This window comes from Monopterus albus, unplaced genomic scaffold (assembly GCF_001952655.1).
Source record: "Monopterus albus unplaced genomic scaffold, M_albus_1.0 scaffold52.1, whole genome shotgun sequence".
NCBI classification, from domain to species: domain Eukaryota; kingdom Metazoa; phylum Chordata; class Actinopteri; order Synbranchiformes; family Synbranchidae; genus Monopterus; species Monopterus albus.
The window spans coordinates 547,985-575,204 of NW_018127932.1; the positions used below are offsets into that span (position 1 = coordinate 547,985).

The 27,220-nt window shown below is 42.1% G+C and overlaps 3 protein-coding genes across 6 annotated transcripts in view; 1 reads left to right on the plus strand and 2 right to left on the minus strand.

Annotated features, from left to right (window-relative positions):
• Positions 1 to 189: 189 nt before the first annotated feature.
• Positions 190 to 13,487, minus strand: oga (O-GlcNAcase). The gene is made up of 18 exons (XM_020601546.1): positions 12,716 to 13,487; positions 12,080 to 12,131; positions 11,895 to 11,992; positions 11,566 to 11,696; positions 11,246 to 11,417; positions 11,049 to 11,147; positions 10,646 to 10,930; positions 10,332 to 10,490; positions 10,018 to 10,208; positions 9,425 to 9,685; positions 9,127 to 9,330; positions 8,465 to 8,639; positions 5,396 to 5,481; positions 4,228 to 4,332; positions 3,777 to 3,868; positions 3,461 to 3,653; positions 3,198 to 3,357; positions 190 to 2,709 (listed from the first exon to the last, which is right to left on the minus strand). Exons 1-18 carry the CDS (start codon positions 12,879 to 12,881, stop codon positions 2,573 to 2,575), a joined length of 2,766 nt encoding a protein of 921 aa, XP_020457202.1. The 5' UTR covers positions 12,882 to 13,487; the 3' UTR covers positions 190 to 2,572.
• A 767-nt stretch (positions 13,488 to 14,254) lies between these two features.
• On the minus strand, positions 14,255 to 23,773 carry pprc1 (PPARG related coactivator 1). The gene is made up of 14 exons (XM_020601545.1): positions 23,572 to 23,773; positions 21,574 to 21,669; positions 21,304 to 21,453; positions 21,003 to 21,083; positions 18,941 to 20,912; positions 18,445 to 18,498; positions 17,525 to 17,585; positions 17,138 to 17,205; positions 16,264 to 16,975; positions 15,940 to 16,152; positions 15,751 to 15,826; positions 15,540 to 15,661; positions 15,049 to 15,200; positions 14,255 to 14,697 (listed from the first exon to the last, which is right to left on the minus strand). Exons 1-14 carry the CDS (start codon positions 23,650 to 23,652, stop codon positions 14,597 to 14,599), a joined length of 3,939 nt encoding a protein of 1,312 aa, XP_020457201.1. The 5' UTR covers positions 23,653 to 23,773; the 3' UTR covers positions 14,255 to 14,596.
• A 3,077-nt stretch (positions 23,774 to 26,850) lies between these two features.
• ldb1a (LIM domain binding 1a) overlaps positions 26,851 to 27,220 on the plus strand; it is a 21,083-nt gene continuing 20,713 nt past the window's right edge. For 2 of the 4 annotated variants that reach the window (XM_020601744.1, XM_020601747.1), the window contains exon 1: positions 26,851 to 27,154. The gene's annotated coding sequence lies outside the window, so the exon portion shown is untranslated. The remainder of the gene's footprint in view (positions 27,155 to 27,220) is intronic. The other 2 variants (XM_020601749.1, XM_020601750.1) reach the window with 2 other exon arrangements.

Below are 27,220 nucleotides of genomic sequence, written 5' to 3' on the forward strand. Positions count from 1 at the left end.
ATAATGCTTGCATTAAGCCTAAGAGGGTTATTAAACCAGGAATCACCTTTGCTATCAGTGCCATATACAGACATAACCTTTATTGTATTTATCCAAACAAAAATCAGAAAACCTTTCAGGGCAGAGACACTAAAACAACCTGTGAATTAATCACAGAATGATCTGTACAAAACAAAGGACAAAAACAACTTATGATTTATTAGTTTTTAATTTTATGCATCTTACAATTTTACACTGGTAAACTGTCACTTATATTACACCCTCAAAATCAAAATGTACAAACCGTTTCTCTCAATCACAGCCTACAGCACAGACGATGAAGCTCGAGTGTCAACAAACTGCAAAATAAACTATTTAAAACGTGTAAAGAGTCTGCTGTTGTTTCTGAAGATGCACAGCTAATCTGTTGGTGGGCAGCTTCACACCTTGCTGAAAACACAGGCAGGTAGGACGGCTGTACAGGACAGGGCATTATAATGAGGGCAGCATTTTGCCTTCCTTAAAGAAACAGGACACTATCCACAGTTTTAGTAAAAATATACAAAATAACACTTTGATTGGCAGCATTAACAAACTGTCTACATACTACAGTATGCTCACAGAGGTGAATGACATGCTTCTTCCCCTATGCAGCAAAAGATGTTTATTCTAACAACTGCCACACCACATCCAATACGCCTCATGCACATTATGAATGTACACAGTATCAAAACATCACATTGACAGATAGCTACTAAAAAAAAAAAAGAGATGATCCTCATGTAACCACCAGAACATAAAGTCTATGGTCAAAGTGCCTTTGTAATCAGCTATGTAGATTTACAAAAACAGATGAGAAATGCATTAGAATATAAAACATTCAATGAATATACTAAAAGGCCTAGGAATTTGTGCTCCAAACCCCCTTAACTACAGTTCATCAGTGTGGGAGCCAGTACCAAGTGTGGTGACAGGATTTCACCACCTCTGCGATTCTTACAGTGCTCACCAAGGCCCACTGGAGAGGACATTAGAGACATTTGTGCATTGTTGAAACAAAGCAGGGAGGATGTAAACGGATTAGTCATTATTACCAGTGACCTTTAAGCACAGCGTGTTTTAAATTAGTGGTTACAAAGAACTGAGCAGCCTTAAGAGATCTAGAGGTTAATACTTCTATATTTTTTGGGTTCTTTTATAATTTTACCTCATATAATTTCAATGTGAATTAATGCCAAAAACCTTTTACTATAGCTGATCAGAATCAAGATTTTGGTCCCACTAGGTATCACAATTTAGCAAATGTTGACTGTGATTTTCATTATTTCCAAGAGGAACTGTGTATCAGTCATCATCATTTTAAATACTTATATAAACATACAAAAAAAAAACTTTACATTTCCATAACATTTTGTAAATATATCAGTTTACAGAACTTACCTAGGCAGTCTGTGGTTTCTCTGACAGAGATATTTCTGTCAGTCATCTTAGATCTACTAACGGATTTCTGTGCTGGAGTTTGGGGTTTGGTAGAGCAATATTAGGACCTATCAGGCCACATCTGTGGAATTTGAGTAAAAACAAAGCTAATGTCCAAAACCGCCCTATTCCTGGTATATAATCCAAAAGGCAAGAGCTAAAAGGGGAAGTAAGAAAACCAATGGCTGAATTGCAAAAATACAGAACGGTCAAAAGCAAAGCATTAAGCAGAAATAGGCCGACAACCATATTAGTAACCCTTGGGAAACTTTTCTATTGCTTTCCTAGTGAACAATAATATTTGAGCAGAATTTCAGAAAATGCCCTGGCCGAGCCTTTAATAGCCTCAACAAAGATTTATAGCAAATGTGCTGGCCTGTGATAATCTTTTTAGAGGATTTCACAAACCCCAAAAGCTACAGTTTCCCATCCTCCATTGGTACAGACTCAGTATTTCAAATCACTTTTTGTTAGAAACATGCCACTTGAAAGGCCCCTTTCTCCAAGTTAGTTGTGGAGTAGTTGGAAATTCCATGATGTGCTGATGAAAGGCAAACTGTCACACAGGCCCTTGCATCCTGTATAAAGGTGTCCTACATACTGTATGTCAACAGCGGTGTTATTTCTCAGTGCAGAGAAAGCAGAATTGGGGGGTTGTAAGACTACTTGAGATAGAGGCTGCCCTCATTTCATGTATTCATGTACAGACACATTGTGTTTGGGCATGTGGGCAATATCCACGTTAACAGCTACTGGATTAAATAAATAAAACAAAAGAAGTTTATGGAGTTATCATTTCCTGCCTCCTGGAGGTATACGAGTAGTGGGGACCCCAGAAATCATTGCTGAAGTGCCACTCAATGGCTCAAATGAACTGACTACAGATCTCACCTTGGCCTTTTAGCTTCAGATCTGCTAAATCCAACAGAGCCATATCATCTAAGGGCAGCATAGGGCAACTGTGGGTGCGGCTGTTGTGCTTCCGTACACAGATCCCAGAGCTAGCCCAGATGGTAACTTAGTATCAAATCATCGTGGAAGTTATTCTTATGAAGGTAGGAAACATGTTTAAGCCGTGTTGACTTGCTGTCTTTTTTTGTAGCAGGACAACTCTTCATAGGCTGCGTCCCATAATGATGATGTCTTTGGGAAAGCCCTCCATTTTGGCCACTTCAAAGCACCCCAGCTTACTATAGAACTCCAACATTCTCTTGTCAGTCTGACGAACCTTACAGAATGCACCATGGGACCCTGCAAGTGAAAGACAAATGTAGGTAATGACTAGACTATGACTATGAATGACTATAAAAACCTACTCCTAGCACTTGGAATCAAACTGATATTATTAGCTTGAAGGCTATTCAAGAAAAACAATATTTCACTAATGGCGTTTTTATTCCAGACACAGCAACTGTTGAAAATACGCCAAACCTGCAGACCCTGTACTGAGTCAGCAGAGTTTCAGCTACAGTTTGGTGTTAGTTGCATGTCTGTAGCATTATTTGCTTTCAGCAAGCCCTGTTAAATCTAAACATTCTGGATCAGCAGATCTGGAATATTACTTGGATGCAGGTCATACTTTGGTGTGTGGAGGATCATATGGGGATATTATCTTGCAATTTTTGTCCAAGCATTCTAGGCATTGTGTATAGAGTTGGAAGAAAAAAAAGCATCTTTACAAACACAGATGAAGTGGCACAAGTACACTGCTGTCATAACTGAAGAAAGCTGCCACCTACCGTTGGCCTTAAGAGAAGACAGAAGACATCCCATCATGCTTTTGGCTACACTGGGGTCAGTGACCTTGGCGTGAATGTCAACCTTGATGAGAGAGGGAAAGTTGGAGAGGAAAGAGTCTGGAAGACCTTCCTCCTCTTCATGGAAACTCAACATCATCTTCTACAGGGACAATTGACAGAGATGGTAAAGTAACATTCAACAACAGGAGACAATTATGTGCCACCTGATATAGAGATTAATGAGAGATGGATTAAGATCCTACCTCAGCCTCAGTAAGGTCCTTCTGGCTGTCAGGTTTGTGGTATTTCTCTTGCATGAAAGGAATCCAGTTCAGTTTGCATTTCTTGATGAAGGGCTTGACATCCACAGTGCCAAGAGCATAACCGCAGATCCCTTCATCATCCTCTAACACAAACCCATAGTCTGAGCTCAGAGTCAGGAGACCTCCTACTAACCTGTGAACAAACATTAAGGGTTTTTTTGCCAGCATTTTGATTTGCAGTACAGGTAAAAATCACAGTACAGGCTGTAGTCTGCACTGACTGTAAAGAAAAATAAAAAAATAAAACAGATTTTACCTGTCTCCTATGAGGTCAGGGTCATCATCAGAGAAAGGTGCATCCTCCATTCCTTCACAGTACATTTCTTTACAGATTTTATAAACCGCACCCTGAAAAACAAAGAGCAGTGTTGTGGATTACAATTTCAAAACAGACAACAGCCACAGCCAAGCCCATAAAATACCAAAAAGAAACTCAATGTGCTTCCAGACGTTTTGGAAACATACAATCCGAAGTTACCTTTATATTCAGCACATACAGTATATTCGCTCATGTACTAAGCAGCTGGACATGGCATTGTGGCACAAACCATTCCCATCTTATACTGGGACAGTTCTCCTGGCCAAAGTTATTTTTGTTACCAGCATTATTAGTGGCTGGGATCTGTTGGTACTCAAGGACAAATACTGCAGTTCTAGTAAAAATAAGGTGCACAAGGATACAACTAAGTATGCCAACAAAATCTTACCTCATCTTTGGGAAAGTACGGCCTTATGGTATAGATTTTGGAGGTTGGCAGTGAAGGTGGAGGCTGGTAGAAAAGATCGTTTGCCCCATCTATTGGCAACAATCTCTGTGGGTATCAAAAGAAACAGGTTTAGTTTCACTGAGACCAGGTGGTTTGTTGCTTTGGCTGACTGCCTCACAGTGTATTTGCTACGGCTGCACCACTATCAAACCAAAAATAACTACAGAGAGCAAAGTGCTTTGGAATGACCAATATTATTAAAAAAATATGAAAATTTGTTGTTGATCTGACAGTGGACAACGAGAGCAAACCACATTTTTCTCATTTTAAGGAACAGAACACAAGCACACAGCTGCTTTTTGAAATCTAATACAATAAAAGCGGTGTTTTGGTCTGACTAAGGTTTTACTAGCTGAAGGAGATGCTCCTTTCCCATTTGTAATGCATCGCAATATTTCGCTGCGCAGGACCCTCCTGTTGAGAAAAATGATGCTGGCGCAGAAAGACAGAGAGAACTCCAGGAAAAAACCAAAGAGGCTAATTACATGTGAGCTAATTAAGTAATTCAACAGCATATCAGCTGCCATGTAAATCTTGCTGTTCTCCAAGGATGGAGATATTACATTTGGCTGAACGGATTTGTTTGATCATGGAGTTTTCCCATTACAAACATGCTTGCGTACTCGCTGGCGCTGCGATGCTTGTGCGTGCACTTGCAAAGGGTTGGCTTGGTAAACTGTGCACTGTGTTTTCCTGCAAAAAATGAAATGTCATGAAAATAAAACCTAGCCATGCGCGCTTGCGCTGCGTGCGCTAGGGAAGAGCAGCATCTCCTTGGGCAGTTGCTGAAAGAGACTAAAATTAGTTGGAAAAACACCAGGCCAAACACTGGCTTTAACCGCCTTTTGTTAGGATGGGTCTCAGGTCACCTATTCCCCTCACACAGGTTGATAATATCCCAAAGTAATACCAGGACTCGAACTTCTTTGGAGAACAAGTGAAGGGGATGGAACCAGGATGTTAGGGACCCCAACCCATTACAATCAGCTCACCTTCGACAGACCAAAGGGCTTCGCACCTACACACAGATTACCATGGTTTTCTTTGCGTACAACACTCTTTTTTTTTTTTTTCCATTTGATTGCTGTTATTTCGGTGCATTAGATACCTGGAACTCTCCTGCTAGACCTCCCCTAAAGGCCCAGGGCTCTTGGTCTCCTCTAAGGAATTGTGCTGAGGACTGACTACGACACCCTGTTAGAAGCAGAGCCAAGCGGACATTGTTACCACAGGATGGGGCTCTCTGACACAAATGAAGGGAGTGGGGAGAAGGGGGTCATATGTATCTAATAAGCAAACCGCATATAAATATTTTTATTTTTGTCTTAATCATTAAAACATAAAAGGACCTAACTTGGAATAAATAAATTGTGTTCAGAGGAAATATTTGATAAAAATGGGGCTCAAGCAACTAAAGCTTACATGTTTACAAGAAGGAATCAGGTTCAAGATATAAAATGTTCCCAAAACTATAAATAAAACATTTTATGAGCTCTGCACCTTAAATTCTCACTGTCAGTCCAACAATGTCACACTGCTCCACATAACATGATATGCATGTCTTATGAACTAAATTCATTCATGCAGTGGAGCACACGATCTTCAAAAACTGAGAACAGAATTAAATGCAGCTCAGCCCCCTTGGACTTTAAGCATCATGCTCATTTGAAACGCTGACAGACTTCATAACTACTACACTGACCATCAGGACTGTAACTCATATTATCTATGGAAAATAAGCTTCTGCTGCTGTCACCCCACTGATCTTAGAACCCCCTGTGAAGTCACATTCTCATCATCTCTGCCTTGTCACATGACTGGGAAGCATGACTCATCAAACCAGGAAGACAAACTGAGAGGGGAGGTAGTATTAATGTTCCCTGTTTTAAAGGGTCTCCCAGCTTACTATTAAAGTCACAGAATGACCAAAGATGAAACACACTGCAGGGTCAAAGAATACAAGTTAGAGTATGTATCTAAAGCACACAGGGTTCTTAGTGGCCTAATCAAACCCTGGTTGACAAGAAGCCCTGTCGTGTGACCAGACAAATGCAGCGCGCGGGCAGGATATCTAACATTGCTTTACAATAGAACTTCACCCTGATGCCTAAAACAATTCCTTTGGTGAGCTGACACAACACAGCAAACAGATGCACCCACGGGAAGGAGCTCTAAACTTGCTTACTCAAAAATAAATACCCAAAATGGCCAAGAGAATGATCGCTTAGCGGTTTACTTCAACCTGAATTATCTATTCAGGTTTAACACAACCGTGTTTCTGCAGAAAACATGCAAATCTTGTTCTTGCATGGTCCAGCCAATGCATATGTGAGCACACACTGTAACTACTTATTCAAAAATATCCCTGTGTAGGAGGAAGATCATGTGCCAGGATAGAATTTCAAAGACAAGTGTAAACTCCCATGAGTAGGTGCATCAGGCTGGTCTGGGCCATTTCTATAGGCCTACTGACAGAAACAAAAATATAAGTTAGAGAGAAGCTGCCAAAGAGAAAAATTTGGGAGTTAACACTTTGGATTCAAAGCTAAATCGCTGCGCAAAATGTGACTTCATCCGGAAGGCTGCTTCTTTCCTCCGAATCAATTTTTTTAAAAATTTAGAAATCTAGTTTAAGAAAAAAAATTTTTTTTTTACAAAAAAGTCAATTTAAAACATTAACAAAAAGAAACGACGCCTGCATTGTGCATACATCGGCCACTGTCGATCCAACAGCAGTGGAAACTTGTACTGTGGATTCTTCCATCTGTACATAGTGAAGGGAGAAAACAGTAGAAAATAGTTATTAGTAAGTGTTCTCAGTACAATAACCAGGGAAGTTGTGACTAAGTGCCGGATGCACAGCTTTAAGGGGGAAAACAGGGTGACTGATGTAAAAACCTGCTAACAGCAACAATAGAAGTCAGCACATGGGTGCTTACTGACACTGCAGTTAATAAGAATGTTTCCTAAATGATACACAATTGTTGTTTCAATCACTTATTGATGCATTAATATAGTACGGTGAATTTTTGATGTGGTTTTGCCAGTGTGGGTATGCTGCCTGCTGTGTACTATGGGCTAGAGTCCTCAGCTTTACCATACAGCCGGACAGGACAGAAACCTGCGAATGAAATTTGGTTACAGGGAGTAACCTACAGGCCATGCTGGTGCTTCAGACTACTCAAAAGGACACTCCAGAAAAGATGGAGATGTTATCACAAGGCTGAATATCGCTCAAACTGCATCACAGTGCACCATCTGAAAGAATGAAAGAAAGTGTGGGGATGAGGTAAAGTGAGGAAAAGAGAGAAAGAAAATCCTCTCCTATACAAGATGATGGGTCCCACCCTGATACAAACTGAGCAATGATTCAGAGGGTTAAAGTTCAACACAAGCCTTCATTTAGAGACTACTCAGTGAGGCAGGAACACAAAACTTCATATATTCATAAAGTTCATGTTATGCACCAGAATGGCCTTCCACAGTCAGTCAGTCAACTTGCTCTCCAAGCTCGCGTGCGCGCTAGGGCATGGAGGAGGGAGGGGTGGGGACTTCCCCCTGGTGCCCATCCCCACAGACAGAGAGATGGAAGCAAGTGTGTCTGTGTGGGAATGCAGCAGTGACGTTACTGGATACACAGCAAGCAGCAGTAACCCTGCTGGGATGTTTGCCACAGAGACCCAGATAGAGCAGCTTAGATTAAATGGGGACGATGCCAGCAGTGCAAGCAGCATTCAGTCAGATGAAAAAAAAGAAAACAATCAACATGTGTGAAACAAGTCAAATTTATAGAAACCTAACTATTAAAGGTGATGCATCTGGCTGATCTGTGCTAAGCTCATCAATAACTGTGGCTTTAGCTGCTACTCAGATTCCAACTCTGTATAGGTGGTGGCTGAGATCACTAGGAGCCATATTCCTCCAGGTTTTTTATTAGTCACACTATCATCTGTTAGGCAGGATGTGTAAAATATTTATAAATTTGCCTCATTAAATGACATAGCATTAGACTGCAACAAAATCCATGCAGCTAACTAATCAAACAGCTATTTTGTCCTACAATAAAAATCTTAAAAATAGGATTTTTGTGTGTTTGAGAATAACAAAAATTAGGCTTGCCTATTGCTATGCTACTGCTCTGTAAGAGTAAGAGTCTTATGGTTCCCCTCATACATACCTAACCACTGGACAAAAGACTTGACCATAGAAATCATGCTCTTGATGTCCCAGATGTAAGGGTAGAGGTCATATAGGATGGTGCGGTTGGCTGAATTGGACAGCCGTGTGAACATATGGATGACTGAGCAGCACATCTCTTCAAACCTTTTTGCCCTTAATTGCCATTCAGCGACCTGTCAGGAACATATTGATTGGGAAAAAAAGAAAATGTATTCTTAAAAAGGACATCACCAAACCACTGTGGTTTGTAAATTGTCTTTCTGCAAGGCAGACATTTTGAATTGTCATAGCTGGAAATGCACAGGTGTTATTTAAATTAAGAAATGTTCCCTTTTATTCTAGTGCCCCACTAAGCTACCAGATATCATTGATAGTATTTTTTTTTTTTTTTAAACCTGGACTTTTCCTACAATGGCATGTAAAAATGTTTTCATGAGAAAAAGGCAGATAGTTCAGTGAGGGAAGCAGAGAACACACTGCTCTGAGCTCCACCTCCCATTATAACTACACCACCTGATGGGCAGAGTGGGTAATACACATCCACCATTTTGTTTTCAGCCACCAACACTATCACAAGCAAGTTCTGTTAATAATGAACTAGTTTTCTCAGACTTCTTTCTCCTAACTCTTAAATCAGTTTATTTCAATGTATTAGCCCACCTTTTCTGTTTCCTTTCTCTTGCAGTTGACACTGACTACACTGCTGTTGGCTCGTAGCCAGTTGAACTCCTTCAACATCTGCATGGCCTTGGGTCCATGTTCATAAGGCAGGTAGAAGAGCTCTGCCAACAAGCCCAGGTCCTCAAGTGTGAGAGGATCTACTGTGAACAGGGGCTTTTCGTTGGACCCAGGCACAAACCCATCCTGAGGACACAAACCAGCAGTAATGTGACTCTGTAAGGAATTCTATGTTCACTTTCAGATACAAGTGGAAAAAACACTCAAATGTTTGCAGCACCTGTTTAAGCTGATCATCTGTCTGCATAGGGGCGATATCACTCCCAGAGTCCTCCTGTAGAGACTCTTCAGGGGACTTTGACTCTGCCACACTCTCCTTGTCTGTATCCATGGGCCTCAGGTCCTCAGCCATCTTGTCAGCTAAGATAGGACCAACATGCTTCTCCTCTAGGTCAGCTTCTGCTTCTGGCTCTGGCTCATCCTGCTTCTCAACTACCATTTCCATGGGTTCCTCATCTGATTCCTTCTTCTCCACCTCCACCTTCACAGGTGTATTATAAAATACGTTTAAAATTGATATAAAGATGCTTTGTTCTATTATAAAGAAATATTAAAGAAACAAAGTACATTTTCTGTATTGTACAAAATCTCACTGAATAAATGTGAGGCCAAGACCTTGATCATAAAATATGAAAAATAATTAAGGCATGTGCATGAATATTACCAGTCATTATATAAACTTTAGTTGTTTTGTTATGCAAAATGACAATAAATTCACATTAATAGAGCACCTAATTTCTAGAGGAAACATACACCATTCATTCAGGTCAATTAAGTGCTGCAGTTCTGTCTGACAGTAACAACAGACCTCACCTCCTCTACCTCCTGAGGTGTTTTTGCCATAGGGTGTGACAGTGGATCCAGACAGAGAGGTGGCATTGCTGGAGACATGATGGGCTGCTGGAAAACAGTTGTGACTGTTGTGGAGGAGCAGAGCGAGGGGGCAGCCATGGATGCCACATCAATGGCTGTGCTTTTGGCACCACTCTGAGGTACCTGTCGGCCTGAAAGACAGAGTTGAGCCCCGTTGCATTGTTTTGGGTTTTTTTCCATAATCATTGTCATTGAAGGCTGTCCACAGTGAGTGGATTCAAACTTAGACTGCTTAATAGTGAGACTGCTCTTACTGTTGTATTGATGAGGCACACCAAATTCTCCAAGCCATTCTGTGAGAGCCAGTTTTAGAGCAAGCTGTGGGCTGTAGAGCATGTCTGTCTCCAGTTCTTCATCACTGCCTTCATTCTCTAACTTGATCTGGATGGACACTGTACTGTCTTCACCATCCGCTGGTAAAGATCAAAATGGAGAAGCATCAGAAAAACAGAAATGGCAAATGCCCTGCCTTCCAGAACCACATGGCAGAGTTCAACTTTATACAGAGAGATTACACTGTATCCCCATCAAAACACTATAAATTAGTAAACTTTGGGCTCATACTTACTCATGACCACATCCTTACGGACCCCATTCATATTAGACTTGTACCAGGTGGCCAGAGTGTGGATTGCTACAAAGTTAGACTCAAACTCGCAGTTGGGATTGGTGAGCACTCCTTTCAGCCTGGGGATGAGCTCGGTGGAACGGCCCTTGTATGGACCCAAGAAAAGCCTCTTCTGGTCATAATCATTGGCATGGATGTTGTCCCAAATCACTGGGGCCCTTTTCAGGATTTTTGACACCTCTTCAATAGACTCCACTGTGATGTCTTTGGACACCACCTTGGGACCTGCAGAAAATAAAACACAGTCCCATGACATGTTTTCTACAACTCTATCATGTATCACTGCATGATTAACAGTAGTAATGGTGCCGGTCAGCTGACAGGAGAGTGTGTTAAGACTCACCTGTCCATAACACGTCAATGCCAGGCAATAGTTTCTCTCCTACTGTGTGCAGGTATGGGGATTGAGAGACATTTGGGTAGCAGAATGTTCCACAGTACTCTGCATTTTGAGGCAAGAAAACAAACAAATAATGAATAAGCAGGCAAATCAAACAACTGTGTCAACTGCACAAAGGACTTAAGACAGAATTGAAGTACCTGTGGGACAGAAGAGGAAAGTTTCAGGCTCCGCAAGGTACTGATAGATTTCATTTGTGATGGAAACCTGAGCGTGTGCAAAGGAGCTGAACACCTCTTTGTCAGCAGGGCACATGTTGTGGTCAATATCATCAAAAAGTAAGGCAAATGATTTGCAGCCAAAATGAGAAACCTGAGGGGAATATAAAGGCAGTTGGGCATGAGATCTAACAAGTTACAGGATGGCTCAGTGTGTAAGATGCATGGAATGCTTGAAGATATCGATCAGAAATTGATCAAACATATTGTTCATACTTATGTCATTCAAAATGTTGCAATACCTGATCAAGTTTTCTCTTGAGTGCTGAAACCTCTTTCTGGTTGGAGAAGGTGATGTCCAGTCCAGGGGAAATGGCATAGATGAACTCTATCCCATGCTCCGTAGCCGCACTAATTAAAGTCATAAGTTGCTCTAGCAGAGAGTTGGGAGAAAAATCACTCACTGAATGCATTACTGTGCTCCTATAATGACACATTCAAAAGCCATCATTTTTTACATTTCAACCATATTTAAACTGGAATATGGAGATGGTTCTTTAGTTTAAACAACCAGGTATTACTAATTTTCCCTGCCCCCAAACAGCTGATCCCAAAATCTGTAAATAATCACCTGCTTCTTCCACTGAGTACAGCTCTCTCCAGAACATTCTGTGTTTATAGTCATCTTTAGGTGCGTAAAGGTATGTATTCAGTCCCCAATTCTGTTGCCTGTGAAATTCAACAACTCAAATCATCAAGCTATCATGTTAATGTGATTAACATGTCTGTTGAAATAATTCACATAGTTCATCATACCTTCTGAACAGCTCTTTCCTCTGTTCCATCGTCCATGGTCGACCATAAAAGCCTGCACCAGCAAACAATGCATTAGACTACATGCAGAATGCAGTGCTGATAGTCAACTAACAGTTTCATTTCCTGTACTGCTTTACTACTACAACAGATGAGTTGCCCCCAGTTGTAGGCTGGTCCGGAAGTACCATTGTAACAGTTTTATATGATCTTACCAATTAATAATTTTGGCTAGACACTATTAAGTATAAAATCTGACCGGACTCCACACCATAGAAAATAATCAATTTGTAATAAGACACACACAAAAGAAAATACTGTTCATCTGAGAGAAGGTGAGACCTTGAAGAACAATGGTAACGTTATATCGACTGTTGAATTAGCTGTCTGGGAATTACTTGTCAGCCTTACATAAACGATTCACCAGTGTACGGCGTTTAGCTGTGTTGGTTTCATAATCTACAAACGTGATTAATTTGACAATCAATTTACCAAACGAAATTTCTAACTGGTAACAATAAACACCTCCCCCAGGAAGTAGAATTGCTGCAGCATTGATAGCCTATTTATGACTGCATGCAGATCAAAAGTAGGTCAGATTTTATTGGTTTAGCTCTATATTCATATATTACATATTACCTTCCACGACTCCACTAATGAATTTTCTGTGGCCAGTCGGCTCGTTTCCGATGCCAGACTCTTCCACCGGGCCAGGGGCCTCGGCACAAGCCTCTCCGGAGACAGGGCTGGGGATCGGCTCACCGTCCACTTGAGGCGTCTCCAGTGTCTTATCTTTTTGAACCATTATTTCCCTCGGTGTAAAGCCACCAAAGCCGAAAGAATGCAGATAGCACAGAGTTGCTGTTAAATGCAATTTAACGAGCAAATTCTCCAAGCAAAACGAAATCAATCACGTCACTATCCGTCCGACGTTTGCTGGCGTACGATATTAGCGAGTCTATGAAAATTCTCGAAAACTGGCGACTGCTTCTACAAGATGTAATCGAAATTTGCATAAGATGGTATAGGGCATAATTTACGTTGGTTAATATACAAAGAAAATCAAAACGTTCGCTCCTTTTTGTCCGCTCATTCTTGCCTTTATAGTTTTCGCTGCTTTTAGTCTGTTCTTCCTGTTTACACCAAGTGCGCATGCTCATGGGACTAGATTAAACCAGTCAAAACTAGATCTGCGTGACAAAACACTACAAAGATGTCACCGTGGCAAAAAGATAGGCAACATTTATGTTCTGCGTGTCTAAACGTCACCATGTAGTTAGTTAACATAAACAATACATTTATTTGTTCAAGAAACCATAGAACTGCCGCCCATGGCCGATGGATTCAAATGACAGTATTTGCATTTGTTCAAAATGCATTGATTTCGAAATACAGTGATAAAAAATAAATGTTAAAGTACAAAGCAAAATGTATTTGTGATTATTGAGAGTAATGCTAATCTCGTCGAGTAATCAGGAAGCCAGGTTAATGATTTTTCTCAGAATTCCAAAACTTGCAACACTCAGTTCAAGTCATTTCAGATTTTTGACTTGCTCTCCTCGGTCATTGCGATGAATATCTCGACAGCTTTCTAAAATCTTGAGAGCCCAGGCCATATTAGGAACGCAACAAAGCTCCACCACCACATTCAAACAGGTGAGGTACTGCTAATCTGATTTGACCTAAAACCATGGCAGCAAAATACATATGCTTTGTTCTGAGTCACCAGCATATAGGCAAGTATACTTAAGCATAATTAGCCCGAGACTCCTCTAAAATAGCAACTGACTCATGAAAATAAGAATGTGCCTCATTTCATGAAAGCTGGAACTTGCAGTATTAGAGGCCCTTCCACTTTTATACGGCATATATTTTGCCCTGTCTTAGAAAAGCACTGGTGTTAATAATAAAGCGCCTTCCATTTTTCTAAACTATTCTGAAGACCCTGCTATTTAGTATGCTGGATCCCTGGGATACAAATTCATTTCACCTGTGCTTTCCTTTTCTTTCTACAGTGTACCAGAACCCTAAAAACAGAAGCAGCGAAACTTAGTTCAGTACTTTTCTTGTTACATGTCAAATAGTCTTGCCAGAAAAAGTTCTCTGACCAACTTGCAGTGGCAGAACAGTGACAAAAAACAATTAGATGATTTGAAATGAAAATACAAACTTTTTTAGTCATTTTATTTATGTATGCATGTGTGTAGTACATTTAAATGTATTACATTCTCTCCCAATAATTAGGAAGCTCCATTCCACTTATTTTTCCCTTTTAGAAATGATCCTTTCCACACAATTCAAACTTTATTTTACATTTAAATAACCTTTTAAAACATTTCATATATTCAATTTTTTGTCTTCTTTTCCCGATTTTATTACAAATCTTCACTTCAATAGGAAAAAAAAAATAACACAAAGAAATCTAATGCAACAGCTAAAATGTAAAGACAGTGTTGCAAATGAGGAGCCAACTGTTGACTCTGAGGTAAATGTCAGCTGCTTCCTGCTGCAGGCCTCCTGTTACCTCTTCAGACTCTGCTGGGCCTGCTTCAGTAAAGTGTCAAAGTCTAGTGCATGAAACTTGCCTTTTGCAGACAATGGGTCGTACTCTCTATTTGAATCTGGAAAGAGAAGGGAGGGCAAAATCAGCATCACATTCAAATAATAGAACAAGGACAGCAGCGCACCCTGTATTTTGGCTGAACAGTTTTAGTACTGATGGCTGTGTTCCATTTGTCCATGCCAGCATGCTGCTTGTTACGTAGTGGCAAGGAATTTAACAGTGAGTTAAACCCACCAGAATAAACATTTAAAAACCCATCATGTATAATGTAATATGTTATTAAAACAGGTAAATAAAACCTCCACTCTTATAACATCAAAACAGAGGACATAACCTGGGTGTCCTCAGTGGTACAGTAGTTACAGCCTTGCTAGCAAAGTATGTTGTGTCGATTTAAAAACATTACTACCCAAGTCAGAATAGCTGGACTGGCAGAACTGTCTCCTTCCACCAAAACAGAGATCAAATGGCAGCTCATCAGGCTTGCGCAGCTTGCCTCCATTTTCAATGGCTGTGAAAGCATCTTTGGTGCTGTAATAAGTCACAAACCCATAGTTGTCCCTGTAACAGATAACCAAAACGTCAGTTTGTTTTCAGCTCAGTTTGAGTTTGACAGTGGCCTACAGAGGGTCTTTTACAGTTCTGAGCTGTGACTTGCTTTTAAAAGAGTGACCTGGAGGTGTTACCAGGAGACTCCAGTTATGAACAAGCCTCATTTTGCTTTAGCACTGTAGCTTGGCCTAAGAGGTCACAGGCATGACCAACAAGGTTCAAAGACAGTGCAATGTGCTCATATTATGGCTTTATTGTAACAATCCTTAATTACAAAAAAAAAATAATAATAATAATAATGATCAAGAGGATGCATGTGTGCCTAATTCTCACTGTTCATGTACTCACCCATGGTCTCGAAAGTGCAGGGTGCAATCTTCAATCTCGCCAAAGAAAGAAAAGCGCTCTCGAAGTTCTTTTTGGGTCATTGTGCCCCGAATCCGACCAACATAAACGACCCGGCGCTCCTCCTGACAGAACAAAGCAGCCCATCAGATGATTGGAAGTTATAATGTTGTACTGTGCTTAGAGACATGAACCCTGAGTAATATTAACTTACTGTAGCTTTCTCTTTGCGTCTCTTCACTTCTTCTAAGTTTGTGTTTGCCCTGTGGCCATAGTCTTCTCTGTATGGACTGAAGAAGATGAAGCCTTTATTCATTTTTATCTATGTCAAAGTAATGTACAAGTGAAACTGCTTAAAACCCCATGATGACCACCATCCAGATGAGTGATCAAGATACTGTACCTGTACAATCTTCTGCTTCTACTCTGCCACGCTCGTCTCTGAGGCGATCGAGACCATGATCTGGAGCGACTCCATGAGCCGGAACGAGAGGAAGAATACGAGTATCTCCTCCTCCTCCTGGGAGGGGAGCAGGACACAGAGATAGAGGATCGAGAGGAGGAACGGGACGAAGAGCTGGAACTGCTCTCTGAGCGACCGTGACGGGGACGATACCTGGAGGGCAAAAAGAAGGAATCCCTGTGAGGAACAAGAAATATCAACCCCTAGACTTAGCCCGCAGATTTAGATGCTGCATCAAGCTCACGCTTTGACAAAGGGCCAAACCTTTTCCTAGATGGAGAGTGTGATCTAGACCGAGATCTAGAAGACTGGGAGTCTGACTCTGAACCACTTGACATAGGGCTGGAGGAACAATGGGATCTTTTTCTAGACCGGCCTCCAGTCCTCTCTCTGGGACTAGATCTGGGGCTAGGGGTGTTAGAAGCAGCATGTCCACAGTAGGACCCCCCAGAAGGCCCTCTCCTAACAGTGGAATCAGTCTCCTGTCGAGCAGGAGAAGCATCAGGGGTTTCCAGAACAGAGCTTCTCTCCAACCCATCAGTCCTGTGATCCAGGGGCTCTGTTGGTGGAAAATCTTGTGGTTTGGTTTTTGCTCCTCCGTTTGGGGTAAACTGGACAGATGGTGCCAGGGCAGCTGGGGGGGTCTCTGTAGTGGTAGCAGTAGATTTCTTGATGGGTTTAATAGTGATAAAAGACTGCTGCTTGACATTCCACCGCTTGCCTGGCTCTTGAGCAGAAGCACCTTTGCTGGGGAAGCAATAGTCATGGTCCCTGCATGCTAGGTCAGGGGCTACAGTGGCAGCTGCTGAAGTGGGTTTGCTGCGGGACTTCGCTGAGGGCAGTGGCTGAGCTTCTATCTGGATAACCTTGGAGGGAATAGACTTGGAGGCCTCAGTGGCCTTGCTCTTCTTCAGCAGGGCCACAAGGGCCAGAGCTTTCCACATGTGGTGGGGAGGAGTGGCTGGAGGGGTTAAAGCTGGGGCAGAGGGAAAGAAAGTGCACCACGATTATACCCAGCATTCAACAGCAGAGGGCCATTTGTGTCACAAGGTAGCAAATCATTGATCATAATAACTAACTACTGACAATTTAACTTAATGGACTTTTATTTAAAATGAAAGACAACATGCTGAATTACCTGCAGTAGACGAGAGATCATTAGCTCTCACACGCTCCACAACAGTGTTCTCTGGTGCCAACTCAAAACTGCAAAGCAAGCACACAAGCATATCACTGGTAAATAGTGGAGCTCCCACCTCAGTTTGCTTTAGGATTAGAGTGCAACCAGGTCTGGACAAAATGCCTTAACATGTCGCCAGGCTGCACAAATTTAGACCTGAGAAGGCCATAGTTGTGGGTCTCCAGACCACAGCAGGTGTGCGGTAGGTCTTGGCAAAAGGTGGATGTCTGAACCCCTACACACGCACGCGCGCACACACAGACCAAACAGGTTTCACTCACCCAGAGTTTTTCAGAGAAAACTATCACTCACACAGAGCAGCTTGAGGGCTGTAGGGTAACTCACCTCGAGCTTCCTACAGCTGCTGCTCTACCAGAGACCTCCGGCACATATTGCTTCTCTTTGGCTGAAGGGAGAAGTAAGAGCATCAACATAGGAAACCACAGAGGAATACCACAGAGAAATTTAAGACTGTGGGGGTAAAACTGTCTGTATAAATGTAGTGCAAAATGCATTTTGTATTTTCACAAAATTACCAGCTGCCTACATTAGCCATAGCACAGTACTATGGTTCAATAACACAACCACTGACAGAGATATTGGCACATAGTCCGGGAACTTCGCGTTTGGGCCTGTACATCCAACCAAACAAAGGCAGCAGGATGAGAGTTTAAAAGGATCTGTGAAAAGGGCAGAATTCCAGCAGCTGAGCAGACAAGAGCACACAGCTCTCTGACCCCTGTAGCATCCACCTCTTAGAGGGGAATGTTTCAGTAGACCAAAAAAATCTTTACCATCATCCCCTCAGGCTTTGAATGTTAAACACACTTCAAGGAGAATCTTCAAGATCATTTTGTCTTTGCTCCATAGATAATTTTTGTTGGATCATGAACCCTGAAGAGACCTGGTGGGTACTCATCTAACTGCACTGATACATATGCATAACTTTGTTTTGTTTAGTGGTGCTCTTTAGTTAACCACTTGCTATCTCCAAGTCTTTTAGTCAAAGTCCTACCAACTAACCCACTACTGCTACCCAATGATAGTGCTGCTATGTTGTATGCCACTTCCCGCCAATATGAAACCAGGAAAACTGACACCGACTGCATTTAGCTCGACACTAAACTATGTGACCCCACCAAGCTAATGGCCAGTACAAGCACACTTCTGCTAGAAATTAGGTAAATCCTGTGCTACATCACCAACCATGAAATGGACAGAGAACCCTTTCTCAGACAGAAGGACAATCAGCCATTATTGATTACCTTGGGTTTCCTCAAACTGCTCCAACAAGCTGGTCACATCAGCAGCTTCAATACCTACAAAAACAAACAAAACCATCATGTAAATACTGTTTACATTTACACTGAAATAGGTCAAGAACAAAGACAGAAGAGACAGACAGGATACAGTGGTGACAGACAAGTTGAGGATGATTACAGAAAACGATCCTGAAGTCACAGTGACATTGTATATTATTTGCAGAGCCGTTATCTGCAGGGCTGTTAGTGCGGTAAAATCGGCTTGCCTAAATCAGCGGATTATGTGCCAGAGCAACAGAGATAACAGCACTTTTTCCAACAAGGGCTTTGCAGATAAATTCTACTTGCAAATATGTCACTTAAAACGGTTGTTTCAGTGTTTGTTCACAAGAAATTGCTAACATGGCTTTTAACCAGGAGAGCATACAGAAATAACATGGTATTCCAGCCTTTCATGACAATTTTAGCACCTGAAGCATGCAATCAACATTAAGCTCACCTATCTCACTGGTGAAGGCCTCAATCAGCTCCTGTGTGGGGCTCTTTGGTCTTTGTGGCTTCACTGCTGTAGTGGGTTTCCCTTTAGTTTCAAATACAACAGGTCCCTGGAACTCCGAGGAACAAAGAACTGGAGAAGAACAAAGCTGGGTGATGCTGGGTGTGGGTTTGCAAGATCTTGTTTCAGAGGTGTTGGGGTTCCTCAGTGAGGTAGCAGCAGAGGCCCCGGGCACCGTCTGTGAAACAGCAGTGGTCTTCTCTGGGGCACTGGGAGCATACATACTGGTGGTTTTAGTAAGCTCTACAGAATTAGGAGGTACAGGCTGAATCTGAGGCCTTCCATTGACTCCATGCTTTCCATCTGATGAGGACATGAGTGGCTGAGTGGCTTGTATAAAAGAAGGTGGAGGCTCAGAGATCTGAGGCACACAAGGTACTACAGGTTGAGCAGTGGGCTCTTGATGTATGGGTAAATTCTTCACTGAATTAGGGGCAGGTACTGAAGGCTTTTGGAGTGGTACAGGTTTGGAAGGTTTCTGAATTTGCTGGGGTTTAGAAATAGGAGCTGAAACTTTGCTGGATGAGGCAACCATATAGGATGGTGGCACCAGCAGTGCCTCAGGGGTAGGAGGTGCAGCAGGTCCCTTTGGCTGCCACGCAGGTCTGACCTCTGACACTTCCTTCTTCGCTGCCTGGCGGTTGGGCCGTCGACCCTCTGGGCTGGGCTCGGGCAAACAGGGAATAGGGGGAAGTTCTTTAGGGGGCTCTGGGAGGCTGGGCCACTTGGTGCTGTTGTTGTCCTGTTTTACCACCGGAGGTGGCTTTTTCTGCTGTCGGAGGCACCGGTACTCCTCTAGACTGAGTGATTTGGGCTTTGGCTCTGAGAATATAGGGGCCACAGGAGGGAGGGCCTCACTAACAGGTGGTGTTACCTGGGATGTTATGGGGTTGGCAGCAGCTGCAGGGCTCTCTGAGGGCAGTGGGGGCAAGACAGCAGTGGGAGCTTCCGGGGAGCCTTCCAGCTTCTCAAGGGCTGGGGCCGGCTTTTTCAACATTTCATCAGGCTGTTGGGAGCTCAGTGTGTTGGGTGAATAGCTAGAGTGTCTCTTCTCAGGGCTAGCGTTTAATTGAGCTGTGTCCTGTCTGGGTGACACACATGTAGCAGCTTGCATATCCATTTCAGGCATTAGTATTGTAGAGGTGACTTCTCTTTCAGTTTGGTGCGAATTTAGTTGTTTAGGTTTTACAGAGGAAGAGTCTAGAGTAGAAGTGAGAGGAACCTTTGGTACTTTGTTTTTCTTCTCTTCTTTCACTGGCCTTTTTTCAGGCTTTTTGGGTGCTTCCTGTGCCATCTTTCTTCCTGTGGTACTCCTAAGGACCCTTCCCTCCACAAGTTCTGGTCGGCACTGTTCCTTGCATTTCTTTTTCTTTTTTCTGTGGGAGGGTCTTTTCTCTTTCATCTTCTCCTTCTGTTTCTGAATGATCATTTTATCTGTCACATCTGAACATAGGCCTGGTGTTGCAGGGGATGTAACTTTTAGTGGAGCCTTGCTGACTGTTACATCCTCATCATCGACGACTATAAGGTCTGACCTGTCAGAGGCCTGCTCTTCTGCTTCATCTAAAACTTTCTGGTCATTTTCTGCAATGTGCTCTTTAAGTGGCAGAGAACCCAGGAGACCCATGTCTGGGATGGTCAAGATGGGTTCTCCATTCTCCGCCTGATCCAAAACCTCAAATAAAATGCCTCCTTCAGGCAATATTTGTTCCCCATTGTCATTCTCTACACAAATAGTCATACAGTACGGGTGCATGTGCCTGACCAAGTCCCCCAGGCTAACAGGAACACCATCTTCACCCTCCTGTTCAATGGTGACAGGAAATGGGAGGGTGTGCTCTTCCCAGAGAGAGCCCTCTTCTATTTCCTCCCCATCACTCCTCTGGAGAGAGCCTGCCTGCATTCTGGGGATACTCTGGGTGCAGACAAGGAAATAAACATCCAGTCAAATTTCTGTCTGTTCCTATAGCTCATGTACATATTAATCATGTGCAGGGGATGCTACCTTTCCAGTTGACAAGGGTCTTCGGCTGCATAGTGTATCTTTCTCTGGAGGCGAGCGAGACAGACACAGCAACCTACTGATCTAGAGAGTAGAAACCAAAGCATTAGGACAATATACTCATCCTCTACATGGGTACATTGTACTTTTAAAACAATAAATGAAGTGTGTGTAAACATATAACAGCTGCTAGTCCTTCATCCCAGGTCACTCTCTTTGCCTCAAGCTCAAAAGCTTGATGGAGGGTGGCATGAGAACTGATCTGTGAAACAGGGAGAGGTATGTATGGCAGCTGGGCACTAACCGGGGAGTGTTCCCTGCTGTTTTGACTTGACAGCAGGTCTGAGTCAGGTAGCATGTCAAATGGGGACAGGTTCTCATCATCTGCATTGTCAAGGATCTCTGTCAGGGCGCTTAGCAGCATGGCTTCACTGTCATCATCTAGTCCTTTAGTCTAAATAAACATGGAAATTAGGTTGAAGCATGCTCAGTGGGGAGTACACAATGTTTAAACATCAGAGATGTGTCTTAGGTTATTGAAATGTGTATTTTAACTCTGTGAAAGGAGTCTTGCCTCTGCGGTTGGTGTGTCTTCAAAGATAGAAAGGATTGAGGGGTCTATGCAGCTTTGAAGGGCCTCCAGAGTTTCTCCAGGGCTCAGCCCAGCAGCCTAGAGAGAGAAGAACACACTTCAGATTTCTTAGGCAAAAACCCCCAAAACAAAACTAAAAACGATTCAGGCAAAAATGATCTGAAAGCAACCACCACACATAATATTTAATACTACAGTTCTAAGGGACAGATAAAAATAGCAAACTAAGTTTTAAACAAGTTCACCAAATCTGACAGCCGTCCACTGCTCTAGTCCTCTATGAACATTTTAAACAACTTCATAATATATTAAACACTTATTTTTAAAAGATTAGCTTTTTAAAATTATTCTTTGTTTCTTTAAAAACTGCCACTTTTTTAATGCATGCCATACTTTTTCTAGCAGGTGGAGTTTATTTGGGGAGTTGGATTTAAGTTTACATTATAGCAAATAAGACCTGTTGCACCAGCAGGACTCCAACATACACTTAAATGATCAATTTAAGCTGCTTTACAAAGAAATAAACCTTTAAACCTTTAAATCTGACCTGAGAAATTGAATGTAAAACATGACCAAGTCAAGAATACTTTAACATTACATTTTAGATAAAAACATGAATATAAAATTCAGTGAGTAGTTTTAAATGTGCGATATAAATTGTGACCTCACTTGTTTGGTATATGACAACTCTCTACATTCAAGTCATATGCATAACTACACACACACAGACACACAACTGAAAACATTAGCACCTTCAACTAAAAACGCAGTAATCTTTTACAGTGACCCACGTGTTTGTCTACACATGTTTGAGCCTCGCCTCACCCCGTCCAAAGGGAAGCTACACAGCCCACGTGCTGCACTACAACAAACAGTCTCATATTTGATTTGATTTAACTTGATTTATTCTTTCTTTCAAGCATGTAAAGACAGTTGATATATCAACACACACAATTTTACACATATCCAACAAATGCTAATCCAATATCAATTTGCTTATACCTAGTACATGGTTGAATGGAGTAGGAAGAAGTCAGACTTATCCAGTCCTACCCCATGACATCATCTTACATCATTGGTTTGCAAGCAGTATCTCTACATAGATAATTCTCTTCTACACCACACAAGTAATATATTAAAGAATTATTACAGAGTATTAACATTCATTTTGAGCCATACAACCTGAAAGACAACATATTAATGCATTTAAGAGTGTGTGTGTACCGATTAGATTGGGTCTCCTGTGAATATATGAAGGTACCCAATGTGGGATTTACCACGACTAAACCCAAAGCTAAACTAAAAGCTGACGAGACATTACTGCAATGTGCTGGCAGGAAGCTCATCAACTACACCATGGAAAAATTACTAATGTATAGCAGCATAACCACTGTCAAACAAGAAATAAGTCTGCATCCACTGTGCAGTGATGGCAGAGCTAGCTAGCTAGCTAGCACATTGCGGTGTTTACCACGTGTGTATGAATCGGTTTACACACGAGTCACGACACACGGTTGATATGAAACCAGTGACAGAGCTTAAATGGGCAATACTCATTGATTATACAACCGAGGAATACGCCAGACCAACTAACTAACTGCAGAACTGTCACTTCACTTATTTATGCGACTTTTATATTATATGGGTGGAACCTCCGTTGTTCACTAGCCGGCCGGCGAAGTCACAACGACTCACCAGCTAGCTCAGCATGGACATACCGCTAACACGACCAGCACGTTTAAGTAAATCTTTATTGATTCCACAGTAAATACACATCTAACGAGATATCCAACTGCAAAAACCACAAAACAACGAGTACGTCTGAGTACGTTTTACTAGTGATACTACGTTTGCATCCACGTGTCACTTTTCCAGGCGCAGTGCACACACAACACGCTCCGCCCTGCTTCTAAAACACATACGAAACGAATAACAGTGCACTTAAATGGTAGGAAATAAAGCTGTTAACACATTTCTTACCATGTCTAGTGTATCCATAGGAAAAGATTCTATATTGCACGCAGTTAAAGTCTCCTCGCCTGCTCCCCACCGCGCCGCCATCTTGCGAGCAGACTCCCTGCCCCGACTCGTTTCAGAATGGCAAGCGATGAATGGTGTCAGAGGAACAACATGAGGTGCGAGCGTGCCGGACACACGTGGCCCAATATTCCCGGCAAAATGACGCAAACTGACGGTGTTGGTCAGAGGTTATGCGACCATGTTTGTTTGTAGTTCTTTACATCCCGAGTTCAACACAGCCTTATAGTGGAGTATTTGGGGGTTTGGACAAAACCACATGATTGAGAATTTGTGATGGATAATTTCTACTATTTAGCCCGACATTTTAGTAACTATCAATTAATCGGTTAGTTAATTAAAAAAAAACACTTGAAGGAAAATAATTGTTACATGCAGCCCCAGTGTCTACCTACACCAAATAAAACTGGAGGTGACGTCTTACAAGTGCTCCACTGATGAGAACTGAGGGTCATAGACTTAGCCTATATTGTAGTTTGACAGTTTATTTGAGCTTCACTCAATACACATCATTATACAGTGACAAATATTCATGATTTGATGTGTTGGACTTTACATGTTACCTAATGGAAACATATCTTCTGATGTTTGCTGAAAAATGCCACAAAAATACACAGGACAAAAATGTAACATAATAAGTAAATAAATGGGTCAAATCAAAGAATTTAAAGTTGTAATTTTTGAGACAGGTTAGGCTAATTGGCAGTGCCTGTGCTGTTTCTTGGCTCTTTTCCATCTATCTGGCATTTCTGCTCCCACAGCTTGAGTCTAATTCTTTGTACTTTCGGTGACTGTGGAAACAAGGAAGTATGGAGGGCCCTCCAGGGTTGGAGGACTCTTATGTTGTTCTTTGGATGAGAATAACATCATTTGTGTGGAGACGGTTTCCCCTCTAGTTTGAGATGCAGTTTGTGCAACAGTTAAAGCACACATCTCTTTGGACAAGAAATGTAAAGTCATTTTATATTTAACTCTGTTAGATTACATGATGACAGTCATGTAATTTCAAACATGTTTGCACTGTGTTCCAGATTGCATTTCACTGTGTCAAAGTATAATAATGGGTACATTTGATAGGACTCTTGCATTAACAAATGCATATATTTGTAGACTATTTTATATCACACAATTAGGGGGGGAGGTCATCTCCTAACTGGAAGATTAGCGATTCAATTCCCAGCTTGCCCAGTCCACAAGTCAGATTGTCCTTGAGCAAGACACCAAACCCACAGTTACTCCCAGTGATGGCACTGGTGCATGAATGTGTGAGTGCTTGGGAGTGTGACTGGGTGGATGGCCAAATATTGTGAAAGTGCTTTGAATGTGCTGCATTGCATAGAAAGGTGCTATGCAAGTATAAGACCATTTATAAACACACTTTTATTTTGAAAGATCATGCCTTAAAATCACTATTCTTAGGATACATCTTGTCCTGCAAATTAATATGGCATAATCTGTTTTTCAGAGAGCTGGGGGCCATTCACATGCATCATAACAGACAGAGACAGAGGTTACAGTCTTTCCGATACAAAATATGGGCCTGTTATCCTGTGACCTAAATCCCATACTTAGATCAAGTGATGACATCTGAGAAAACAGCATTAGTTGATGAAGACTTTAAGATGCAGTTAAAGCTCTAGGAAAAGCTGATATTTGGACCTATCTATTATTATTATTATTATTATTATTATTTGTCAAGTTCTGTTTTCTGGTTTAGACCTAATTATATAATAGGCCTACATAGCCTTTTGCACAGCTGTGAAAACATTTATCGCTCACCTGGAGAACAGTCAGGACAAACCAAACATCACACTGAGAAGAAAAATGGTTTTCCATCAGAGCTGGGGAGGCAAATTAAATAAAGGACAGCGGTACAGCGGTACAGTGGTGGATTCTATGAAGTAGTACAGGAAGGAAAGGTACAATAAACAGTGTGTGAAACAGAGAGGTGGGGATTAAATTGGGTCAAATTCTAAAGTGGGGGTGATGTGTTCCTCATTAGGATCAGTACACCATTGCACAGAAAACCCATAGGCAATTCCCTGTGTCCCACAGGTAGAAACGGATTAGAGGTGAAACCAGTTACAGCTATGCATGCACACACTTCCCATCCCTCGTGGGGACTTTACTATGACTTACGTTAATTTGTGGAGATTTACATTAACCCTAAAATTTAATGATTTACATAGGGTCTGGGTCCTCATGAGAAAGGCAGAGTTCTCACAAGGTGAGTGTGTAAAGAGGTTCTGGTCCCCACAATATGAGTAATACCAGGCTCACACACTCACACTGTGGTGTACCGTTGTGGTTTACCACTTTGTATGTGTCTATTATTTTGCATTTGTCTTATATTCTCTGCTGTGTGAGGAGCAAAACTGCTCTGTTCTTGCACTGCTGTTCACAAAGTTTTAAAATCTTCTCCAGCAGCCTCCTTGCTGTGGCAGAGCTCTTTAGTGAACTTGTGCATGCATCACGGTGAATTTGAGGAAGCATCCCTGTTGCCAAGCAGTTTCAAAACTACAGACATGACAGGTTACAGACCCACTGCAGTGTAGATTTCTGTCTGTGTGCTGTCTCTTTTCTGGCATTATTCCAGGACTCCCAAGGCAACAATTAGGAGTCTCACTGATCAGGTCTGTCCCTTGTTGCATTTCCTTTAAAAAACATGAATTTCCTGTGAAGAACAAGACCATGGTGTCCTGCACCGTATAACATTTGTTTAAAAATATTAATAATGCTAGTTTTGCGGCTGGGTTCACCAACATTTGAAGGTTTTGTGGTTCCACCTGTCCAAATGTTGGAGTGTTATTATTCCATTTCTTGATGCTGGTGATTCCCTAATGTTTGTTTAAAATGCAGTAGAACTGACGTGTTTTCTCTGCAGGACACCATGCCTGTTCCCCATGCGTTTGACACAACGGGCCCAGACAGCCTGCTTCTCATTACATGTCATGTCCTGTGAATTCACTGCAGCTAATATTTTCCTCTACTATACCAGAGGCTACGTACTGTTCATCTGTGGGAGCTGAAAGACTTAAAAGCTGTATGTGAAAGCAACAGAGGAAGCGAGGAACACCACTGTGCCCCAACACTAACTGCTACCTACCACTGCTCTGCCGTTGCCATGGATACAGTGCCCCCTCTCTCTCTTTCTCTCTCTCTCTCTCTCTCTCTCTCCCTCTCGTCTCTCTTGGTGGGTATGGAGGGATGAGGCTGGAGAAGAGAGAGGAGAGGAGAAGTGGCACTGGCTGTTGCCTCTGCGTCATATTCATACCAGTGCAGCTGAGAGCTGCCCCCTTTTTTCCCTCCTTCTCCTCTTCCTACCTTCCTTCCCTCCTTCCTTCCTTCTCAACATCCAATTTGCACACTGCTAGATCTCCCCTCTATTTGTGTCTCCTATCTCCTATCTGCTCATCACACTCTTCCTCCCTCTCTCTCTGCTGGCCCAGCTTGGTTTCCTCTGTGCGGCTGACCCGGGCGGACTTTTTCGAGTAAGCGTGGGTGCAGAAGAAAGAGAAAGACAAAGGTAAGCTTTGAGATGAATGATGTGAGAGAGTGTGGAGAAAATAAAAAAATTTTAAATAAAAAAATG